This window comes from Phocoena sinus, chromosome 13, assembly GCF_008692025.1.
Source record: "Phocoena sinus isolate mPhoSin1 chromosome 13, mPhoSin1.pri, whole genome shotgun sequence".
Classification (NCBI taxonomy): domain Eukaryota; kingdom Metazoa; phylum Chordata; class Mammalia; order Artiodactyla; family Phocoenidae; genus Phocoena; species Phocoena sinus.
In genome coordinates, this window is record NC_045775.1 from 79,225,168 (window position 1) to 79,245,466 (window position 20,299).

Consider the following 20,299-nt stretch of genomic DNA (forward strand, 5'->3'; position numbering starts at 1 on the left):
CCGGGATCCGGGGGTGGGGGGGGGGGGAAGCTGACAAGCAGAGGCCTTTCCTGCGCTGTGAGACAAGTGTCTGCTGGGTTTAAGGAACAGTGAGAGCAAGAAAAGCAGCAGGAGGGAGCAGAGTGTTTGGAGGGAGAGTGGCAGGAGATGAGGTCAGCCATCGGAGAAGCCACAAGATGGAATTTGGGTTTCATTGAGTGAAATGAGCAGAAAAGTAATGAAACTGGAGTTACATCTTAAGAGAATCATCTTGGCTGCTGCTGTATTTGAAGAGACTGACAGGAGACCAGGGCAGAAGTGGGGAACCCAGTTTGGAGGCTACTGGAGTGTAGTCTCGGCAGGAGAAGGTGGTGGCCTGGACCAGGGTGGTGGCCGTGGAGGGGCGGGATGGGCTCATTCTGGACACGTTCATCAGTCAGAGCCACGGAACTGGATGAGAAAGCCTCGGGGATGCCGGTCGCTAGAGAAGAGGTCTGGGGCCTGAGCCCAGGGCCCCCCAACACTGGAGCTCGGGAAGACGAGGGGGCTCCAGCACAGGAGACCCTGAAGGAGGCTCCACGACCGGGCACCTGCACGGGGGCTGAGCGGGGCCCTGCGATTCGGCGAGGAGAGGTCAAGGTGACCTTGACAGGCACAGTCTCAGTGGAGGAATGGGGCCAAACCTCACAAGGACAGAAAACGAGGGAAGTGGAAGCGGCCAAGTACAGACAACACATCTGAAAAATGCTGCTGCACACAGGGGAAAAGCAATGAGGAGAAGCAGAGGAGAGGGCCATCTGGGTTCAAGGGAGGGTTTGCTTCTGAAGATGACAGAAGTAACAGTGTGCTGATGGGAATGGCCCACCGGAGAGGGAAATTGACGCTATCAGAGAAAACAGGACAGACTGCTGGAACAGCTTCTTTGACAGAGGAGGTAACAGGACCCAGGGCACCAGGGCAGGGCGGGGCTTAACCACACACAGGGATGGTCCACGCCGTACAGGAGCAGAACAGGCTGCGTGTGGTCCAGAGGTGGGGAGGACGACACAGACCTGACGGCCGCAAGTCCCTTCTGATGGCTTCTAATTCCTCGGTGAGAGAAGAGCCAAGATCAGCTACGATGGATGAGGGTAGGGAGGTGCGAGGAGACAGAAGGGGTAAATGGTCTTCCGCAGAGCAGAGAGTCAGAACACAAATGGCACGGGGACCAAGAAGTGCCAGCAGCACTGAGGGCGCCCTTCAAGTTCAGGGTCACGGAGTGAACTGAGCCAGGCAGTGGGGTGGGGTGTTCTCCTCAGGCTGACGCTGCAGCCCCGGCTGAGCCTGCGCAGCTGGAGAGCTGGATTCATTGAGGGAGGCCGACAAAGGGAAAGGCGGAGGGTCTCAGGCGTGGCAGGGGTCATCAATGCCCTGCCGGACCGTGGAAGGCGGTGAGATCAATAGGCCGGAGGCCCCACCAGGGACCAAGAGTGCCTACAGCTGACATATTAGAGAAAGTGAACAGGAAACGGGGGAGGCTGAAGAGTAGATTGCTTCAATGTGCCACCATGGAGAGGGTGCAGTTATACACAATAATAAATAGATAATAATCAAGTCTAGAAAACGGCCAGGGGACTCAGTAGTTGAGGGCAAGTGACAGGTAAGAGTGGCAGAGGTGAGGGGGTGAGGTCAGGTTTCTTAAAGGATCCTCAAATCACAGGGAATCCTGACAGTGAAGTGCTGAGGAGAAAGACAACAGAGCAAGTGCTCGGAGCGGTGAGGGATGAGGGGAAAGCTGGCGGCTGACAAGGCCTGCAACCCGAAGATGCAGCTGTGGTCCAGTGTGAGGGCTTGAGTTTCTGGGAATCAGAGGGTCTTAGGCAACAGGCTCTTCCATGTTCATGCCCAGGGATTCAAAGGTAAGAGGGAGAAAAGATCTGCTTGAGAGGGTCCCGAAAGCGGGTCCTCAGGCGACTGCCAGGTTTCAGCCAGAAATTCTGCTGAACCTGGTGTTTAATGAGAGCGCTCTCTCTTACAATAGCTCATACACAAACATGACCCCTAACTATGTTGTCTAGGAAACAGAAAATGGTCTGAACTTCGAGAATCATTTAAAATTTTCCATAATCCTTATAGTTGATTATTCATCTAACTATGAAGTTACTGGAATTCAACTTCAGGATTTTTATTTGAGAAAAGAATAAAATAGCCAGTGCATGGAAATCTTTTAAAAACACGTCCTTGCAGGTATTTCCCTCTGGGATTTGTGGTACGACACTGAGAGGTGTTGGGTTTCACAGGGGTCATAGCGGAGATGGATGGATCACAGGGTGGGGACACGGTGACTTTTCTGGGCCCCGGTACTTACTTCACAATGCCGTATCCCAAGCTCACAATGATCACCAGGAGGCGAGCCAGCGTCCTCTTAATCGCAGATATCAACTCCGCAAAGATCAGTAAACCCTGGGCTGAGGGGGACGAAGGAAAATCATTCGCTCTGGGTCCATCTGGACGCCTGCCGCCAAGAGTCTAAATGTGTACTGTGTACGGTTACGTCCTGACCTCAGACTAAGTCGCCACGTTTAATTTAAAGGTCATCTAATCCAAGTGATGTTTGAAACCTCAATGAAGGGGATTCCTATCGGCTCTACTGGGCACAGCTTTCTCACGCCCACTGGAAATCTGTCTCCCCGAGCTCCCCTCTGTTCTTATTCTTCCCCTTGAGGCTACAAAGGATTGTAGCCCTTTCCTGTCCTGTAAATATCTGAAAACCATAACGCCCTCAGGAGCTCTCTTTTCTCCAGGTTGCCCTCATTCACGCTCCTACCGTGTGGCTATCACAGTAAAAGACACACCATGTTCCCTGCCCTCGTGAAGCCTGTACTCTGGTCGGGACAAGTAAATGGACAGAATTCAGCAAGTGCTGGAGGTAACGCTGTATCTCCCAGGATTGTGATGAAAGCGACCTAATCCACACGGGGCAGGAAAATCTTCTCATAGGAAGTGACATCTACACCAGGGTTTGAAGGCTGAGTAGGAGTTAACCGTTTGGAGGAGGGAAAGGGGAAAGCAAAGGAAATGGCACATGCAAAGGCATGGAGGGAAAAAGAGACAAAGCCAAATATGCTGCAAGAAGTGAAAGTTCGGCATGTCTGCAGCAGGGAGGGTAACGAGGGAGGTCAAGAAAAGAGGCTGGGGCAGAGGCAGGACCCAATCACCTCAGTTTTAGGCTAGGCCATGAGTCAGGGCTTGTTGCCGAGGGCAGTGGGAAGTCAATGATAGTAAACAAGGGAGTGAAAAAGGAACTAGTAAACTACAGCCCATAGGCCAAATCTGGCCCTACATCTGTTTTGTAAATAAAGTTTTATTGGAACACAGCCATGCCCATTTGTTGTCTGTGGCAGCTTTCATGCTCCAATGGCAGTAGTTGAAAAGTTTCAACACAGACTACATGGCTCGCAAAGCCAAAAATATTTACTGTGTAGACTTTGCAGGAAAAGCTTGCTGACCCTTGGAATAAAGTAGACAGCTTTATTTTATCAAGATTGCTCTACTTAATGGCTTGGAGAGGAATAGACTGTAGGTAAGGAAACCGCTCAGGAGTCTATTCCAGAATTTAGCCAAGAGATGTTGAGAGTGCTGGCGGTAAAGATGGAGGGGAGAAAGCCATTCAGAAACGAGTTGTGAATCCACCTAATTCTTATAATTCTTGTTTTCAGTTCATGTTTCTCTGCCTTCTGTAGAAGAAACCACAAGAGACTTTGCCCAATACCTTGAAGAAGAGCAGATATACTAAATTTATTACATTTGCCTAACTGCCAATCTAGAAGCAAAAAACAAAGAAGTCAATTGACACGACCTATTCTTAATGTATCCTTGCTGGGTCCTAACAATCACTAAATCATCATTGCTTGATTTTTCTGAAGTCTATCCTTCCAGGACCAATGCCAAGCAAGACAGCCTGGGTTACAGAATTTACGACTGGGAAAATCAGAAACAACATCAGCCCAGGCCTCGTCTGGCGCCTCTCCTTTCCACAGGACTCCTCAAAGACAAGGACAGCAGTCTGGCGTTTCTCTTCCAAGAGCCTTCTGGTGTCATCTCAGAGGGCCTGAAGGCCCTGAGGAAGATAGATGGTCTTTCCTTCTCTCCATGGATCTCAGGCTTTTGCTGCCCCTCACCCAAGTTCACGCCACCCTCTTCTAGACAGAGACCCCCACCACTGGCAGCAAAGGAGCTGACCCGCCTTCTCTGACATTCAAGAATGCTTTAACCCCCAGTCGTATGCAGCAGCTCTATCCTTCCTTCCTTATCTGGTTTAGGGCAGGCACACACACATACACATGCACGCACGTCACTAAAACTTCTTATAGGGTAATAATACCTCTAACATGCCTCCCTGGATGTTTGTGTTTACTTTATTGTCTTGTACATGTCTTTTTAAACTTTTTATTTTGGGAAATTACAAACATTCTTTGACACAGAGAAAGCGATATAATGAACTCCCACGAACCCATCACTCAGCTTCCATAATTACCAACATTATGCTAAATTTGTCTCATCTATTTTCCAACTCACCCTCTTTTTTTCCCGGAGTATTTTAAAATAAAGAGCAGACACAACTACATCCTTTGAAAACCTGTACCACGATCATTTGTAACTGACCACTCAGAAGCACATTCCTGAGGGCTTTATATCCTTCTGAGCTATCTCCCTTTTGAAGGTTCAGCGATGGAATGAATTGTACCTTTACTTCTCTGGCCCTGTTGAACTCTATCTTCTAGAAGTCTGGGGCACCCATCTGAGGATGCCCCACTATATGTCCTGCCTGCTTGCCACATTCCACTGTGTAAGCTGGGATGGTGTCTCCCACGGTCACGTGAAGTTCTTTGCAAAAAGGGTGCAGTCACCATCCATCCTGGCACTACTAACTTTACTCCCTGTGGCCAAATTTTCTTTTCTTCTTTGGAGGGGAAAGGAGAAGAGAGAGGACGGGGAAAAATACAGAGAAATATGTTAAAAGGATTGGCAGCACCCGATGTCCCCAGTCCAGAACTTCGTGTTGTTTAAAGCCAGTCACGGGTAGCTGAACCTTAGGGAACAGGAATTTTCTTTTCCCCAGGAGGGAAGTAAGGGAAAGCCAGCAAGAAGAAAACAGAAAATGAAGACAACACACATGCTAGCCTAGATCAGAGTCCTACTCTGATATTCTCTTCTTGGCTTCCCTCCTCTTCACCTATATGGTTGTTCCCAAACCACTGTATGAAGGTGGGGCGGGGAGTCCCCACAGCTCTGCTCACAAATGCTAGGTGACTCTTGGGTCACACCATATTCATGGACACAGTCACCACTTACTTGATAACCCAGTGCTGTTGATGTTTTGGTATTCCGCATAAAAAACTGCTTTTTCAAGCATTCCCAGGAAAATAACAGCTGCAATCCAGAACTGGATTCTTAGTATATCTTTCCAATAGCAGGCAGACCACATCAGCCAGAGTATGCCATATAAGATATAAACGATACACATCACCATGTAGAACTGTGGGAGGAGAAGCAATTTTAGTCAGTTAAGCCTTTTGGTCATTTGAAAATTGACATTTCTACATTCAAGTTTGCAATCCTTTATTTTCCAGTCACCATGGAACCAGAAATAGAGGGTATGTCAAAGTGTTAGCTACTGAGGAATTACCACCACTGAGCTCTTAAAATGTTTAAATGTTCCAACTGGGATACAAAACTCATTTTTAAAAAAAGGAAGAAATGATGAGAGATACTCACAATCATCAGAGGCCAATCTGATGCAGAGATATATCCATGAGGCCCCATCATAGAGAGAGAGACTGTGAAGGCAGGGTGGGGATAAAGAAATGAAGGCATTAAAATTAACAACCAGTTTTCCTTAAGTTTTTCAATGTAAGCTCATTTTAAGACTCCAAGAATACAAACCAAGTTAACAAATGCTGAATTTTAACCTTTGATTATGTAACTGTATAAAGATATCTTTACGTTATTTGTATACATGCTCTTGTAAAGTGTGAGCCAAGTCAGATCTTATGCAGACAGCAAAGTAGTCCTGGTCTGAGATTGGCCCTGGCTGAGTCCCTGACCTAGCTGAGGACTTTGTCTTTCTTAATGTACCTTGGATAAATTCTGAACTCCAGGGACTTCCCTGGTGGTCCAGCAGTTACAACTCCAAGCCCCCAATGCAGGGGGCCTGGGTTCCATCCCTGGTCAGGGAACTAGATCCCACATGCTGCAAGTAAGATCCCACACGCTGCAACTAAAGATCCCACACGGTGCAACGAAGATCCCGCACGCGGCAACCCAGCACAGCCAAATTAATTAATTGATTAATTTTAAAAATTTTTTAAAAATTTACTGAACTCCAGAATCTAGTTTGGGTTGTTGTCCAGGAGCAATAACGAACAGAGTGCCGAATACAGCGCAAGACTTGCAAGGCTTAGCAACTGCGCCAGTTACTAACCAGCAGAAGCTTAAAGCTGCCTGCTGGCGTCAGAGGAAAAGACGCCACACCTGGGAAGGCAGGGCGCACAGGCTGGGGAGCAGGATGGCAGCAACGCCCCTGCTCCCTGTGTGGCATGGTCTAGGCCCATTACAGTACCTCCGGGAGGAAGGCCTGCTTCACACTCTCCAGAGCAGCCCCCCCACCAGCTTCCCCGTGGAAGACCAGCTCTGGGCCTCCTCTGCGGCCATGCCTGACTCACCTCACTGCTTTCTCCCTCCTCTCTGGACTGGGTGCCCCTCAGAGACAGAGCCTGGCTTCACTTCTGTGCCCCAGTGGGTGAATCAGAGCAGTTTGCAAATCCCCAGGATCCTCACATGCTGCTTGGCTACTGTCAGCCCAGCAGATACCCAGTCCAGAAAATGACCGCTAAAGCAATTCCAGGACCCGTGGAAGCATTCGCTCCCTTGAAAACCACTTAGTGTGAGCCTGCTCTCACACTGGGCACCAGGAGCTACGGTTTCACGAGGCAAAGAGCATCTACCTTATGGGCAGGCAGGGGAGCTCACAGACCACAGAAGCCACAGTTGCCAGACATGCTACTTCTACTCCTAGGCTACAAACAGATTCCTTTTCTTAAACTTTTTAAAGAACAAAAATTTTGAACCCCTGATGATGGCCATTTTCAAGTAACAGAATATAATCCACTTCAAGTACGATTAAGGTGTCACCTACCCATTTCTACATGTTACAAAAATTTTTTTTAATCTGGAAGGATGGAAAACTTTGTATCCTCTATCAAGTTTAAAACTTTTTAAATTTATCTTTTTTTTTTTAATTCACCCTTTTATTTATTTTTTTCTTGGCCACGCTGTGTGGCTTGTGGGATCCTAGTTCCCCGACCAGGGATTGAACCCTGGCCCTCAGCAGCCGAAGCACAGAGTACCAACCACTGGACCACCAGGGAACTCCTAAAATTTATCTTAAATTAATTTAAAATTTCCATTCCGTTAAAAAATATATATATTAGAGTTAAGATAAGCATAAAGTTCTAAGTACCCCAAATAAACAGATTATTCATTTTTGTGATTAACAGAAAATCATTTTTGAATAATGTGTTTTAACAGAGAATGTAGATTTGGGTTAATGACAAAAATACAGAATACAGTAAAAGCAGACAATAAAACATGCATACTGTTTAACTATACCATTCAAATTCCAGCTTGCATCTGTTTTTTCTGTTTTAATAGAAACAATAAAGATATGAAACCCATCTCTCTGTGTTTTGGCTACAACATCCTGAAACAGAAAAAAAATCCTTCATGTTATTTTTTTTAATTGCTATATAAGATATAGCTAAATGATTGTCCACCACATTTTAAAACAACTTTTAAGAATTGAATTGGGTTACTTTAAAAAAAAAACAAAACACAGATAAAAGGAATGGTGGGCTGTGGAAGGACAGTGGGTAGTGGAAGGATTTCCTCCATTTGTTTTTTTTTTTAACCACCATCCTCCCAGACCCAAAGGGATGGAAGAGGAAAAAAGCCTTTTCCACTTGCCAATATTTTCTACTTTTTATATTTCTACAGGTTTCCCCCCAATGTTACCATTCTATGTTTTATTTAATACTACCTTTCAAACAGTTTTTCTAATATCCTAGTATAATCAAGCATTTATTTATTTATTTATTTATACTTTTTGGCCACGCCCTATGGCACGTGGAATCTTAGTTTCCTGACCAGGGATTGAACCCGCACCGCCTGCACTGGAAGCGCGGAGTCTTAACCACTGGACCACCAGGGAAGTCCCAAGCATCCAGTTTTTAAATGTGTGTCCTTTTTAATTGAACTGGGGGAGAAAGATGTCAGATAACATTGCTGGAAATGACTCAGATTCGGTGTATAGGCTAAAGTATTTAAATTCCTTATGGCACTCTGTTGCTAGCAGTCCCACTGAGGCCTGAAACTGAGCCCACTGGGACTGCCTGTGAACCCTGCAGTGCCCTCACGCAGCTGGACCAAACTTTTCACACTCCTCCTTCCTGAGTATTTCCTATCCTTCCCTCTCATTTCCTACTCCTCCACCTGTGACAGTTTCTGTAAAGCAAAGAGTTGGTCCAGCCACTGCAGAGTGAATACCCTTCCACTACCAGACTACTCTGTAAGATGTTTGGAGAAAACAGTATGAAAGCAGAAGAGTCCCAGTCTAAAGGCAAACATCAAGCTCTTCTAAGTCCACTTTCAGTCCCTACACTCAACTCCTTGTAATCCTCTCAACCTCTTAGTCTTCTGACTTTGAGTAATTTCCCCAAATTCCAAATTTCCCCTCCCCCTCGTGCTACATCATGGTTTCTATCTATTTCTTTACTTCCTTAATGACGATACAGCTCCGCCCACTGCTGTGCTGTCTCAGGTATTTGGCAGCGGAATTTTATTTTTTAAAATAAAGAAAGACTACATAGAAGTTACTGTTAAATCACACCTTTAAAGAGATTTTTAAACGAAGACAGAACCAAGCATGTACAAAATTCACACAGACATATGTAAGGAAATATACTGTTTTAAATAATGCTTCTTTTTTCTTTCCTAACTCTACTAACCCTACTTTAGATCACTCTCTGAGTATCTGTCCATCAACAGATTCTGCTCAGTCTTACTCTAACTTGTATGTATTTGATTTAAAGGCAAATAAAATGACTTACCGCTGACCCTTCCTGGTTTGTAACATTTCCGGTATTTGTCATTAGTTCTTTATTCTGGAAAAATAAAATAAAATAATTTCATTTTATATTGTTGCATTTCCATAAGGAAAAATAGTTTCAACAATTAAGAAAAAAAATGTGTTATGAAAAAAGTAAAGATTAAAGCTGAACACCAGAGAACAAATCTCACTGTATCCCAAACATGCGTAACAAAATCCTACTTTTGAAAAATTACTTCCTTAATCAGGGCAGTGGTTACCGTTGGCAGGGAGGGTAGTAGGAACTCAAAGGGAGCTCGAGGTGCTCAAAAGCCCTGATCTTGATCGGGATTCACACGGGTGGGTTCAGGTTGTGAAAATTCATCAAGCCCTACGCTGCTGATATGCAAACTTTGCTGTAAGTTTATGTATATTTATTATACCTTGACACAAAGTTTTAAAACAACCCTTTAACGTTTTTATTAAAGACATTTTCATTTCAGAATTTACAGGACAAAAAATCAGTTAAAACGACCCACAGCCTCACCACCCAGAGATGACCGCTGTTAACATTTTAGAATCTAGTCTTCTAGGCTAGGAGGAGAAAGTGCACAAAGGAGAGTGTTCAAGTGTGTTAAATGCTGGTAAGTCAAGTACACTGACAGACTTTCAGTAGGAGTAATAGACCTAGGGATCTAATGACATGGAGGTCACTGGTGACCTTGACTAGAGCTGTTCTGATGGGATGATGGGGGCAAAGCCCTGACTGGGGTGGGCAGAAGAGAGACGAGGGATGGAATGGCAGCAAATCATGAAAGGATGATAAAAGGATCCTCTTTCAAGGATGCTGCTGCAAAAGGCACAAAGAAATGGAACAATGGTTCCACTTATTATGTACTGCCACACACACAGAAGAACTAAACCTAATAATTGACAACTTAAGCACCTTCCTTTATCAAAATACTGATAAAACAGAAGTTGATACTTGCATTCACTGGGAGAAACGTAAATTCTATTTCAACATCGCAAGACAGGTACTCACATTCAATGGGGGAAACACCTGTAAATCACTGTTGCAATCTAAGTTTTCTTTTTTTGTTGTCCAACATTCGCTGTTCTTGAAATAATGACCACAAAAGTCTTCACCGACACTAAGTTCATGTTTTTGTGACAGCTCCTATGCAAAGTAAGAGTCTATGTCATAATTTATTTCCACTTAATATCTAAATAATACCAAAAAGTTATTCAGCTTGGAACACTTGAAACATGCAATAGAACAAAATACCCAAAAGAAAAAGTTTTGAATATAATTTTCAGTACAATTGAGGTAATCATAACATTTTAGCCATTCTGATATGCTCAGATACAGTAATACATAATATAAGCATTCTCTTATAGTAATAAAAGTGATTAAGATGTTACTACAAGGAAATGGTTCACAGAGAAATACAAAATACTTTGTCCTGGGGCTACTTCCATTTTACTCCAGGTATAAAAGATTTTACAGAGAAAGAAAGCAGCATTTAATTGTAAGGAAAGATAAACCAAACACTTAGTAACATAAAGCAAAGATGGCAAACCCAACTGAGTGCAGGGGGAACACTCATTTACACATCAACTAACAACGAGGCTCCTAGATGGATGAATAAAACCGCGCTCCTAATGGCAACTCCCAGGCATGAAGAAAAGGTTCAGAGGCTTCCATTGGCCAAATATGAGACAATTTGAGCAAAATACATAAAAACAGTAATAGATTATAACCCACCCAACAAAGTTAAAATCAATGAGTCCATATTGATAATTGATTGACTGACAGACGGATAAGAGAGGGGAAAAGAGTGCAACCTCATAGTCGAATGCTAATAAATGTAGAAGAAAACATGGAATTAGAAAATCATTGTTTAGCAATCATCACAGTGGTAACTGTACTTTGATTCAGGCAAGAATCAAAGAATGTTAAAACAAGGACTGATGAAGAAACAGGATATTTACACATAAATACAAAAGTATTTCTTCACAAATTATTGTTAACAACAAGGAGAAAAGTAGTAGCTTTACAGTGGAGAAACCTGGCAGAAACTTCCTTAACTGATCAAAGTTAACATCACCAAAAATGGGACAAAACAGTATACTTTCTGGTATGCCTGCCAAAAATATAACCTGAATTTAATCACGAGGAAACGTGAGAAATATTCAAATTGAGGGACATTTTGTAAAAATAAATGGCTTGTACACCTCAAAGATATCAATGTCATGTCATGAACCACCCTCAACACCTCCACCCCCCCAAAAAAAACCCTGCAGAAATACAAGGTGATCCTGGATTGGATCCTGTACCAGAAAAAGAAAAGAAAAGAAAAGAAAAAAGCTGCTAAAAAGGATGTTGTTGGGACACTGGCAAAGTTTGAACATGGTTTATTAGCTATTATATCAATTAGCATTGTATCACTGTTAACCTTCGTAAATCTGATCTCTGTACTGTGTAATCTAAGGGAATATCTTTGTCCGTAGGAAATACACACTGACCTAACCCGGTCTCTTTTTCCTCCTCTCACACTCTCCCCCTCCTTTTCCCTCCTCACCTCTTTCTGAGGTCTACTCATACTCACTAAATCTACTCACACTCCCTGAAGTTCTAGGTTCCCTATTACTAATTTTTTGAACGAAGTGACACTTTTACATTTCTTCTTTAAATTGAGTTGGTTTTCATTTGTGCGTGACCCACAGTCCCCTTATCAATGGTTTCCACAACTCTGATTTAAATATTTACTAACTTTTTTCATAAGATACAAGGAAACTAAAAGATCTGTATTCTCAGAAAGCATATACTTTGATATAATTAGTGCATTTATTGCCTAAGTCCCCAAATCTGTGGCACTTCTCTATTCCTGGCCCCCTCACTTGATAAGCTAATAAATCTTAAAACTCCTAACTTTTCCTTCATAGTTTTAGACACATTTAAAATTTGTGTTTTACTTACTTCCAGCTTAGAATATTCATTGTGACAGGTATGCTGTTCCAAAAGCCACACTATGGTAAACTTCACAGGCCCAGAGCACCTGAATGACTTAACTGTTTAGAGAAAGAAAGTCTCATTTTACAACAATAATATATATACTCTAACATAAACTTAAGGTTTCAAGAATGCAATTTAAAATAGACTACTTTGGACTTCCCTATGGCACAGTGGTTAAGAATCTGACTGCCAAGGCAGGGGACATGGGTTCGAGCCCTGGTCCGGGAAGATCCCAAATGCCGTGGAGCAACTAAGCCCGTGCGCCACAACTACTGAGCCCATGTGCCACAACTACTGAAGCCTGCGCGCCTGGAGCCTGTGCTCCACAACAAGCGAAGCCACCGCAATGAGAAGGCAGCACACCGCAACAAAGAGTAGCCCCTGCTCGCCACAACTACAGAAAGCCCGCGTGCAGAAACGAATGCCCAACGCAGCCAAAAATAAATAAATAAATGTTCCTTTAAAAAAATAAATAAATAAAATAGACAACTTTAAGGAAACCATGAGTAAAGTATTACCTAATTTCTCCAAAAAGTCACTGCAAAATGAGACAGATAAATTCCTTAAATTAAATTATTACGGTTAACCAAGGCTGAGGCTGGTAGAGTTTCTGGGGCAGAGTACCCAAGAGGTGGGAACTACACAGAGAAAGGGTCAATGAAATCTGCATACAGATCCTTGGTCTCTGGCTGCATAACAGCCTGCCCGTGCACAGGGACAAGCTGAAAAATTCTGAGTTCACATGGGGATGGGAACTAGCCAGAGAGGAAAGGCCTCAGTAAACACACCCCGTGTCTGGGAGAGACACAGAAGAGTCACACCTTAGAAGTGGTGCTAAGTTAGTTCTAGAGTAAAGGCTACCCCTGATCCCTCCTAAAAGAAATTAAAAACAAAATTGCAAAGGATCGAACTGACCCCAAAGAAACGTAACTGTCTGCCAGAACAAAGGTGTTCACACAATACAACATTCTAGTACTCAAGAATGTAAAATTCACGATATCCACTATCCAAACAAAAATACTAGACATACAAAGTGGGAAAAGTTGAGTCATAATCATGACATGAATCAGTCAATTTGACAACGATGTGCACTGTTCTATGTGTCTATCGCAGTTCCAGTGTTAGGACTACCATAGCTTCATGTTCAGTTCTGAAATCAGAGAGTAAAAGCCCTCCCACTTTGTTCTTTTTTAAAATTGTTTTGGCTATTCTAGGTCCTCTGTATTTGCATATAAGTTTCAGAAACAGCTAGCCAGTTTCTACATAAGTCTGCTTGGATTTTGATTGGGATTAATTGAATTTATTGGTCAATCTGGGGAGAATTGCCAGTATAATGTTAAGTTATAGATTTATCATAGATGCCCTTTATCAGGTTGAGGACATTTCCTTCTATTTCTAGTTTTCTGAGAGTTTCCATCATGGATAGGTGCTGATGTTTTTCAAATGCTTTTTTGTATATATTGAGATGATTATATGATGTATTTCTTTTATTCTGTTAATATGGTGAATTACACTGAGAGATTTTCACCAGTGGCTCCACATAACGGCATCTTGAATGGAGTAGCTAAGAGGGGTCACCTTAGCTTTCCTTAGGGAAAGCAAGGCATCTGATCCACCAAACAGCACGGACACATACCCAAGGGACCAATGCTTAACTTTGTAGGCACTAAAATTTGGCTCTGGGACTTCCCTGGTAGCGCAGTGGTTAAGAACCCGCCTGCCAATGCAGGGGACACAGTTCCGAGCCCTGGTCTGGGAAGATCCCACATGCCGTGGAGCAACTAAGCCCATGCGCCACAACTACAGAGCCTGCGCTCTAGAGCCCGCACGCCACAACTACTGAGCCCATGCGCCACAATTACTGAAGCCCGCACACCTAGAGCCCGTGCTCCGCAACAAGAGAAGCCACCATGACGAGAAGCCCGCGCACCGCGACGAAGAGTAGCCCTCGCTCGCCACAACTAGAGAAAGCCCGTGCGCAGCAACGAAGACCCAATGCAGCCAAAAATAAATAAATTAATTAATTAATGAAAAAAGTCATTCCTAACAAATCTTTTTTTTAAATAATAAGTAAAATTTGGCTCTGTGAGAACTCAGAGACTCAGTTTCATCTTTCACACCATGGATGTAGGTGTGTAAAACTTAATGCCCAATTACTCACTTAAACAGTAACTATAAAGTAGATGATGAGAAGGCTGCTTGGTGAATATGGCAGCAGAACAAGGAGGCTCAGGTGGGCACTTCATCCACCCCCGCCAGCCACAATGTTAGAGCTACGGTCATAGTTACAGAAAGACCTCTCTCCCATCAGTGCTGGGACACTGCCAGCTTTTACCTGACTGAACCCTCATTTTTTTTTTTTACGTTTTTGTTCCTAACTCCCTTCTGCTGCCTCATTTTTCTTTCTTTAGTTAGATATGTTAATACTAAATTGTGGTCTACTTTTAGGCTGATCTCGTACATTACATACTGATTTAAAAAAAATTCAAATTCTGTGTTTCAGTGGTCCATATAACTTTTTATTCCCCCATGTAATTTTTTTGTCTGCACCAGTGTTTCAAATCTTGTCTAGACAGTGAGACATGAATTTATTAAAGCATTGAGAGGCCAAAATTTTTTCCTCACCCACCTTGGGCTTCAATTTCCTCTTACCAAGCTCTTATCACCACTGATGATCTATATCACGAAGCTGCTTTGAACCGCCTTTGCTTTCTAGCTGATGGCTGGCCTACTTCCGTCAGCAAAGACCACACACGGCAGAATTCTCCAACAAATGTTCAGAGCATGGTGTGAGAGATAAAAGGGCCACGGCTGTGGGTCCCACGAAGCCAATTTGCTCTACCCAACAAAAAAACTACCCCTTACCCCAAACTTTAACTCTGGCAACCAACTGACCTAGTCAAGTTACTGGAAACACCTAGAGGGGTTAGTGCACAGTAAATATGATCCAATGTAAACTCATTAAAAATACTGCAAACCTCAAGATCTATGACTTGGTAGTCATGACACACCAGTATTTACACAGACAACACAGTCCCTAACAAATATTTTCACTTTCATAAGCTCTAAAATCCTAATTGTTAGTGTCTAATAATTTTTATTTCATACTGTGATCATGTGTATATTTAGAAAATTTTCAGAAACACAAAGGTTTCATCACAATCATGGCATTTCATATAACCATAAAAAGAATTTACTGAATTTTAAAAGGGATTCAGAGTCAAATTTCGGAGGTCAAATACTTTTTTGCTGAAGACTTCTTTACTAGGTTTTAACTATAATTTTTAAAGAATGATTCACATTACATTTTCTGAGACAGGATCAGAAAAATGCATTCTTGAAAATAACTATGACCTGACTGGAACAAAAGAAACCCTTAAAATGTTAGGATCACTTAAAAACATTTGCCTAGCTTAAAATATATAATATTACAATGTGTTATGTTAGTTTATGTTAAATTAATGCATGAGTTGATACTACATGTTGCTTATTTATAATTTATTGTTATTTTACTGTTATATTAGTTTATTATACTTACCAGAAAACTTGATCTCAGTAGAGTTAAACATAGTTTTCCTAAATATCAAAGGTCCTGATTTCTATAATGAAAACAAAGAAATACAGAGAGCTCTTGTTAAAAAAATTTCTCTCTACTGTTTAAGAGTATAGTTTTATCCTGGAAAATACATAGTTCTAATCCTTTAACTCCTATGCCTGGAGTGATTATTCTTTGAAAACGTAAATCTGGGACTTCGCTGGCAGTCCAGTGGTTAAGACTCCGTGCTTCCACTGCAGGGAGCACAGGTTCAATCCCTGGTCGGGGAACTAAGATCCCACATGCCCCGTGGCCTGGCCAAGAAAAAAAAAAAAGGCATTAAAAACATAAATCTGATCACATCACTCACTGGCTTAGAACTTTGTCTCATGTAATCTACTCCCTGCAGTGGATGCGAGGCTCCAGAAGGCTCCTGGGGCCAGCAACACACGGCAGGTGAGTGTGGCTGCCGCTGTACGATGACTGCTGTTCAGACAGAACCTGTCTGTGCATCTGCAGCTGCTCTCGTGGTATCAACATCAACGCACTTCTGATAAAACAACTGACCCTGTCCCTGAGTTATGGTTTACCGCTGTCTCTTTATAAGAGACCAAATCTCACTGCGCTCACAGGGCCCCGCCCACCTCTCTGGCACCTTTCCTGCAGGTCCTCAAAAACATTATACTCCTTCCTGCCCTCAGGACCCTAGTAGTCAACTTGAAACTTACTTGAAATCCCCTCCCTGTCGCTCTCTTTATCTAGTTATTTCCTTCTTATCCCTGAAAGCCCAGTTCAAATATCCCCTTCCTCAGGGTGTCTTCCCCTGGGGCCCACACCAGGCCAGGCCCTCCCTTCCATGGTCTGTAAGACCCATTCCTCACAACCCGTACCACAACCAAAATGAAATCTTACACTAGTTATTTAATGTCTGTCCTCACCAAGAAAAATAATCCGGTGAGAAGGGATTACAATAAACAAACATGTGGTTAGGAATTAAAGAAAAACACTGACAGGACAAGCAGCTCTTTCTTGATAACCTCTTCTCCCTCCTCAACAGTTTCAACATCAATAAAACCCCGGGCCCAGACCCCTCCTCTGAGCTGCACATCCACATACCCAATTACCTAAAGGTCATGTCCACTGGATGTCCAATAGACAGTCCACACTCACTTGCCCTAAACCAGACACCTGGTCAGGGAACTAGATCCCTCATGCCACAACTAAGAGTCTCACGCCGCAACTAAAGATCCCACATGCTGCAACTAAGACCCAGCACAACCGAATAAATGAATATATTATTAAAAAATTTTTAAAAAAAGAACCATTTCTTGATAGATTTGCAGAACAACTGAAAGAAAACTCCACTTTCCTTTCCTGTTCTGAAGAACAAGTTTTGACAACTTGAAATGGGGAAAAAAAAAATCAGCCTACTCTTTGCAACGAGCTTTATGGATTGCTACTGTCCTGAATCATACAGGACTAAAGATTACGTGGGACCCAAAGGTAATTTTTTCTTCCTCACGCAGGAAGCAAAGTCATTCTCTCCCCATGGCCTTTGGAATCTCACCATCCAAAGTATACTTGGCAAAGATCTTTACAGATATGGTCAAGCAGTCTGTATGCAGCCGATTCACTTCCAACTTATTCGGACTTAGTTTATGCTACTGCCTACTCACTACAGAAGCAGCATCAAACGGTAAGTGTGGTTATCTGAGTTTTGCTTTTTACTGTTCAGAGAAATTTAATGATGAAGATACGCAGGCTCTATCACTGGCGCACAAAATAGGGCACCAACCCAGAAGAATCCTGGAAAAAATGGTTGCACTGTGTCTTAAAGATTCAGAAAGATATGTACTCTCCTTCCTTCATGCAGCTTTTGTTATAGGAAGAATCTGTAGCCTCTGGTACTTTCTCTTTCCGATTGAGGAAATCAAAATATAAGTTTTGCCTTTAGAATTGGGACATCGTTTCCATACATGTGGAAAATACTCATCTCAAACGGAGCTGGATGAAACCTCTGAATCTAGAAAAGCAGGAGATAAGGCCTCTTCGATTTCCTGTCTCTCTTCAGCAAATCTTTCCAAAATTCTACCTCTGCATTCCTCCCACATCATCTCATGTAACTACTGGATGTCAAGTTCTCAAATGGCCTGCCCTGGAAAGGAAGCGTTTCCGCACTCATGCCTCCACACTAGCCTTGCAAACATCCCTTAATTACACATCCTGCCCCCGCCCCGCGCCCACACACGCTCCCGGAGCTGTGATGTCAGGAACCCAAGAAGAGGGAAAGAGGGGTGGGGTGACTATTGCATGTTCCCTTCTCATTTAAAGAAAGAAAGAAAAAAAAAGGCACAAGCTCTTTCTAAATTTATGCGGAAACTGAAGCCCTGGAAAGTCCACCCTGTGGCCACACGGGTGCGGCCCTGTGGCTGCACCCGGGCACGAGGAGAGGTCAAATCCAAAGATGCCGCTAGGAGTGCCGAGGGGTTCAGGGCTCAGGTCTGAATAAACGAGGACCTGATCTAGCCAGAGCAGGTCGGAGCAGAGCGAGGGGCCAGGACTTCGGGAATGGTGATCCTCATGAACAGGGTTCAGAAGGGATAGCAATCCCCCAGCACACAAGCTTGACTGATCCTCCCCACAGCCCAAGTCGGGCCGGAGGAGGGGGCGCTCCCCGCGCCGAGCAGACAAAGAGCCCAGAGAAAGTATCAGGGGACCCGGGGCAGGCCCGGCCAGATCAACAAGCCCGAGACCGGCTCCTGGAGCCCAGAGAGCGCGGGGAGGACCTGCGGGCCCGGGCAGCACCTCGCCTGGGTCCCGACACTCCACTTACGTCATTGATCGTCGCTGCCCAGAGCCCGAGCTCGGGGACGGCGCCCACAGTCGCCGGGCCCCAGCACAGGAGGCAGAGGGCAACTCGCAGCAGCGGGCGCCTGTTGGGAAGGCGGCCGCGGGATGAGAGCCAGACCCCGGCCCAGCTGGCAGCGGCCATCTTTACGCGGAAGCCGCACCTGGCGCTCCGTGGCGCCCGCCACGCCCCAGGCCCCGCACCAGGTGCAGCTCCGCCCCGGCCGGGTTCGGGTCCGGGAACTGTGGCTGGGGCATGGAGGCGGGGCTCAGGGCCGGCCGGGACTTGGAGCTAGAGGTGGGGCCAGAGAGTGGAAAGGAAAGGGGGCGGGCTAGAGGGAGGGGTCCGAGCATAAAGGCGGGGCCAGGCAGGGAGGGGAGCCGGGAGAGGAGGCGGGGCCGGGAGGGCGTGGAGGAGATGGGCGGGGCTCAGAGTCAGGCCGGGGGGAGGAGGCGGGGCCGGAGGGGAGACGGGGCTCTAAATCAGGTCCACGCTGGAAGCGGCTTCAGCCCGAGGCGGGAAGCTGAGGTCCCAGAATTTGCATGGCTCTGGTCGAATGCTTAGTGGGAAATACAAGACGGAGCTACTAGCTAAGGTTTTTCTCTGTGTATTTCAGTTTCTTGAATCCTCTGCATTTGTCCCCCGACCCCCTCAGCTCAGGGGAAATAAATTGTTCTCTAAATTCACTGTAAGTGCCTGGAAAGTGCTTTGAGGTCCGGTCCGTTGAACCCAAGGCGTAGTATTGTGAGTATAATGTCGGTAGGATGGTTAAAGATTTTTAGAACAAAGTTGCCTGGTTACTTAAAGCTCAGAGGGGCAGAGCTTGGGTCTGTCTTAACTGTGTACTTCGCCAGGCATTTTTGACTGTGAAACCTGAGTAAATGTCTTGCTGTCAAAGAGAACTACAGTAGTTTATTATTAAATGTAAATGTAAATAATGTCCAGAGGGAGAATACAGTCCTAGTTTAACATTGTCATTAACGTAAAATAGGATCGATTTATAGTCAAGAGGATCTGGCCTTATCAGTCATCTTAGTCACTTATTTAGACTAATTATTGAGAGCCTAATATGTAATAAAGACTGCAAACGTGCATTCCATACGTGCCTTTCCCGGCAAGCAGTTGTGATCATTTCTATGTGGGTGGAAATAATAGACTACGCCAAGGCCTGGAGGAACAGGAAGACCTACCAGATGACTAGTTATTGGTGTGAGATGGACAGTGGCAAGACTGCGAATATTTAAACAGTAGCAGAACATCCAGGTCCTCCTAAACACTTTAGTCGAAGACATCAGAGGGGCGATGATGGTTTTTAAGCAAGGCGGATGAAGTGACCAGATTATTTTGGTTAATCTCAGTCATATGAAAACTGTGTTAAGGAGGGCAATGAGATGATCAGTTAAGAATATTTCAATACTTTGTATGACCAGTTAAGAATAAATTACAGTAATTCAGAAATGGTGGCCTCAACCACAGAAGCTTCCATTAGAATAGAGATTTGGATGGATTCCAGAAATGTGGGAGATGGAGATTTTAAATTAAAAGACCTTGGTGATTGATTAGATATTGGAGCTTAGGAAGGAGAGGAGTTGAGTCTGGAACCAAGGTATCTGGCTGGAACAAATGAGGTGTGGGCCATCTGGAAGAGGAGAAAAGTTAGGAGATCCAGGACTACATGGCTTCACAAAGGGGTAATTTATTTAGGTAACTGTACATTGGGGAAAGAGGGATACCCAAACAATTCAAGGAGTGTTGGACACACAGTCTGAGTTGGTATTGGTTCCCTATTAGAATGAG

At 44.2% G+C, this 20,299-nt stretch overlaps 1 protein-coding gene across 1 annotated transcript in view; it reads right to left on the reverse strand.

Annotated features, from left to right (window-relative positions):
* TMEM87B (transmembrane protein 87B) overlaps nt 1-18,765 on the reverse strand; it is a 56,477-nt gene extending 37,712 nt beyond the window's left edge. The window contains exons 1-9 of the mRNA XM_032651980.1: nt 18,488-18,765; nt 15,658-15,718; nt 12,084-12,175; nt 10,146-10,280; nt 9,126-9,179; nt 7,630-7,720; nt 5,737-5,798; nt 5,314-5,497; nt 2,327-2,426 (exon numbers count right to left, since the gene is read on the reverse strand). Coding sequence (XP_032507871.1) covers nt 2,327-2,426; nt 5,314-5,497; nt 5,737-5,798; nt 7,630-7,720; nt 9,126-9,179; nt 10,146-10,280; nt 12,084-12,175; nt 15,658-15,718; nt 18,488-18,646 — 938 coding nt within the window. The 5' untranslated portion in view covers nt 18,647-18,765. The remainder of the gene's footprint in view (nt 1-2,326; nt 2,427-5,313; nt 5,498-5,736; nt 5,799-7,629; nt 7,721-9,125; nt 9,180-10,145; nt 10,281-12,083; nt 12,176-15,657; nt 15,719-18,487) is intronic.
* Between the last annotated feature and the right edge of the window lie 1,534 nt (nt 18,766-20,299).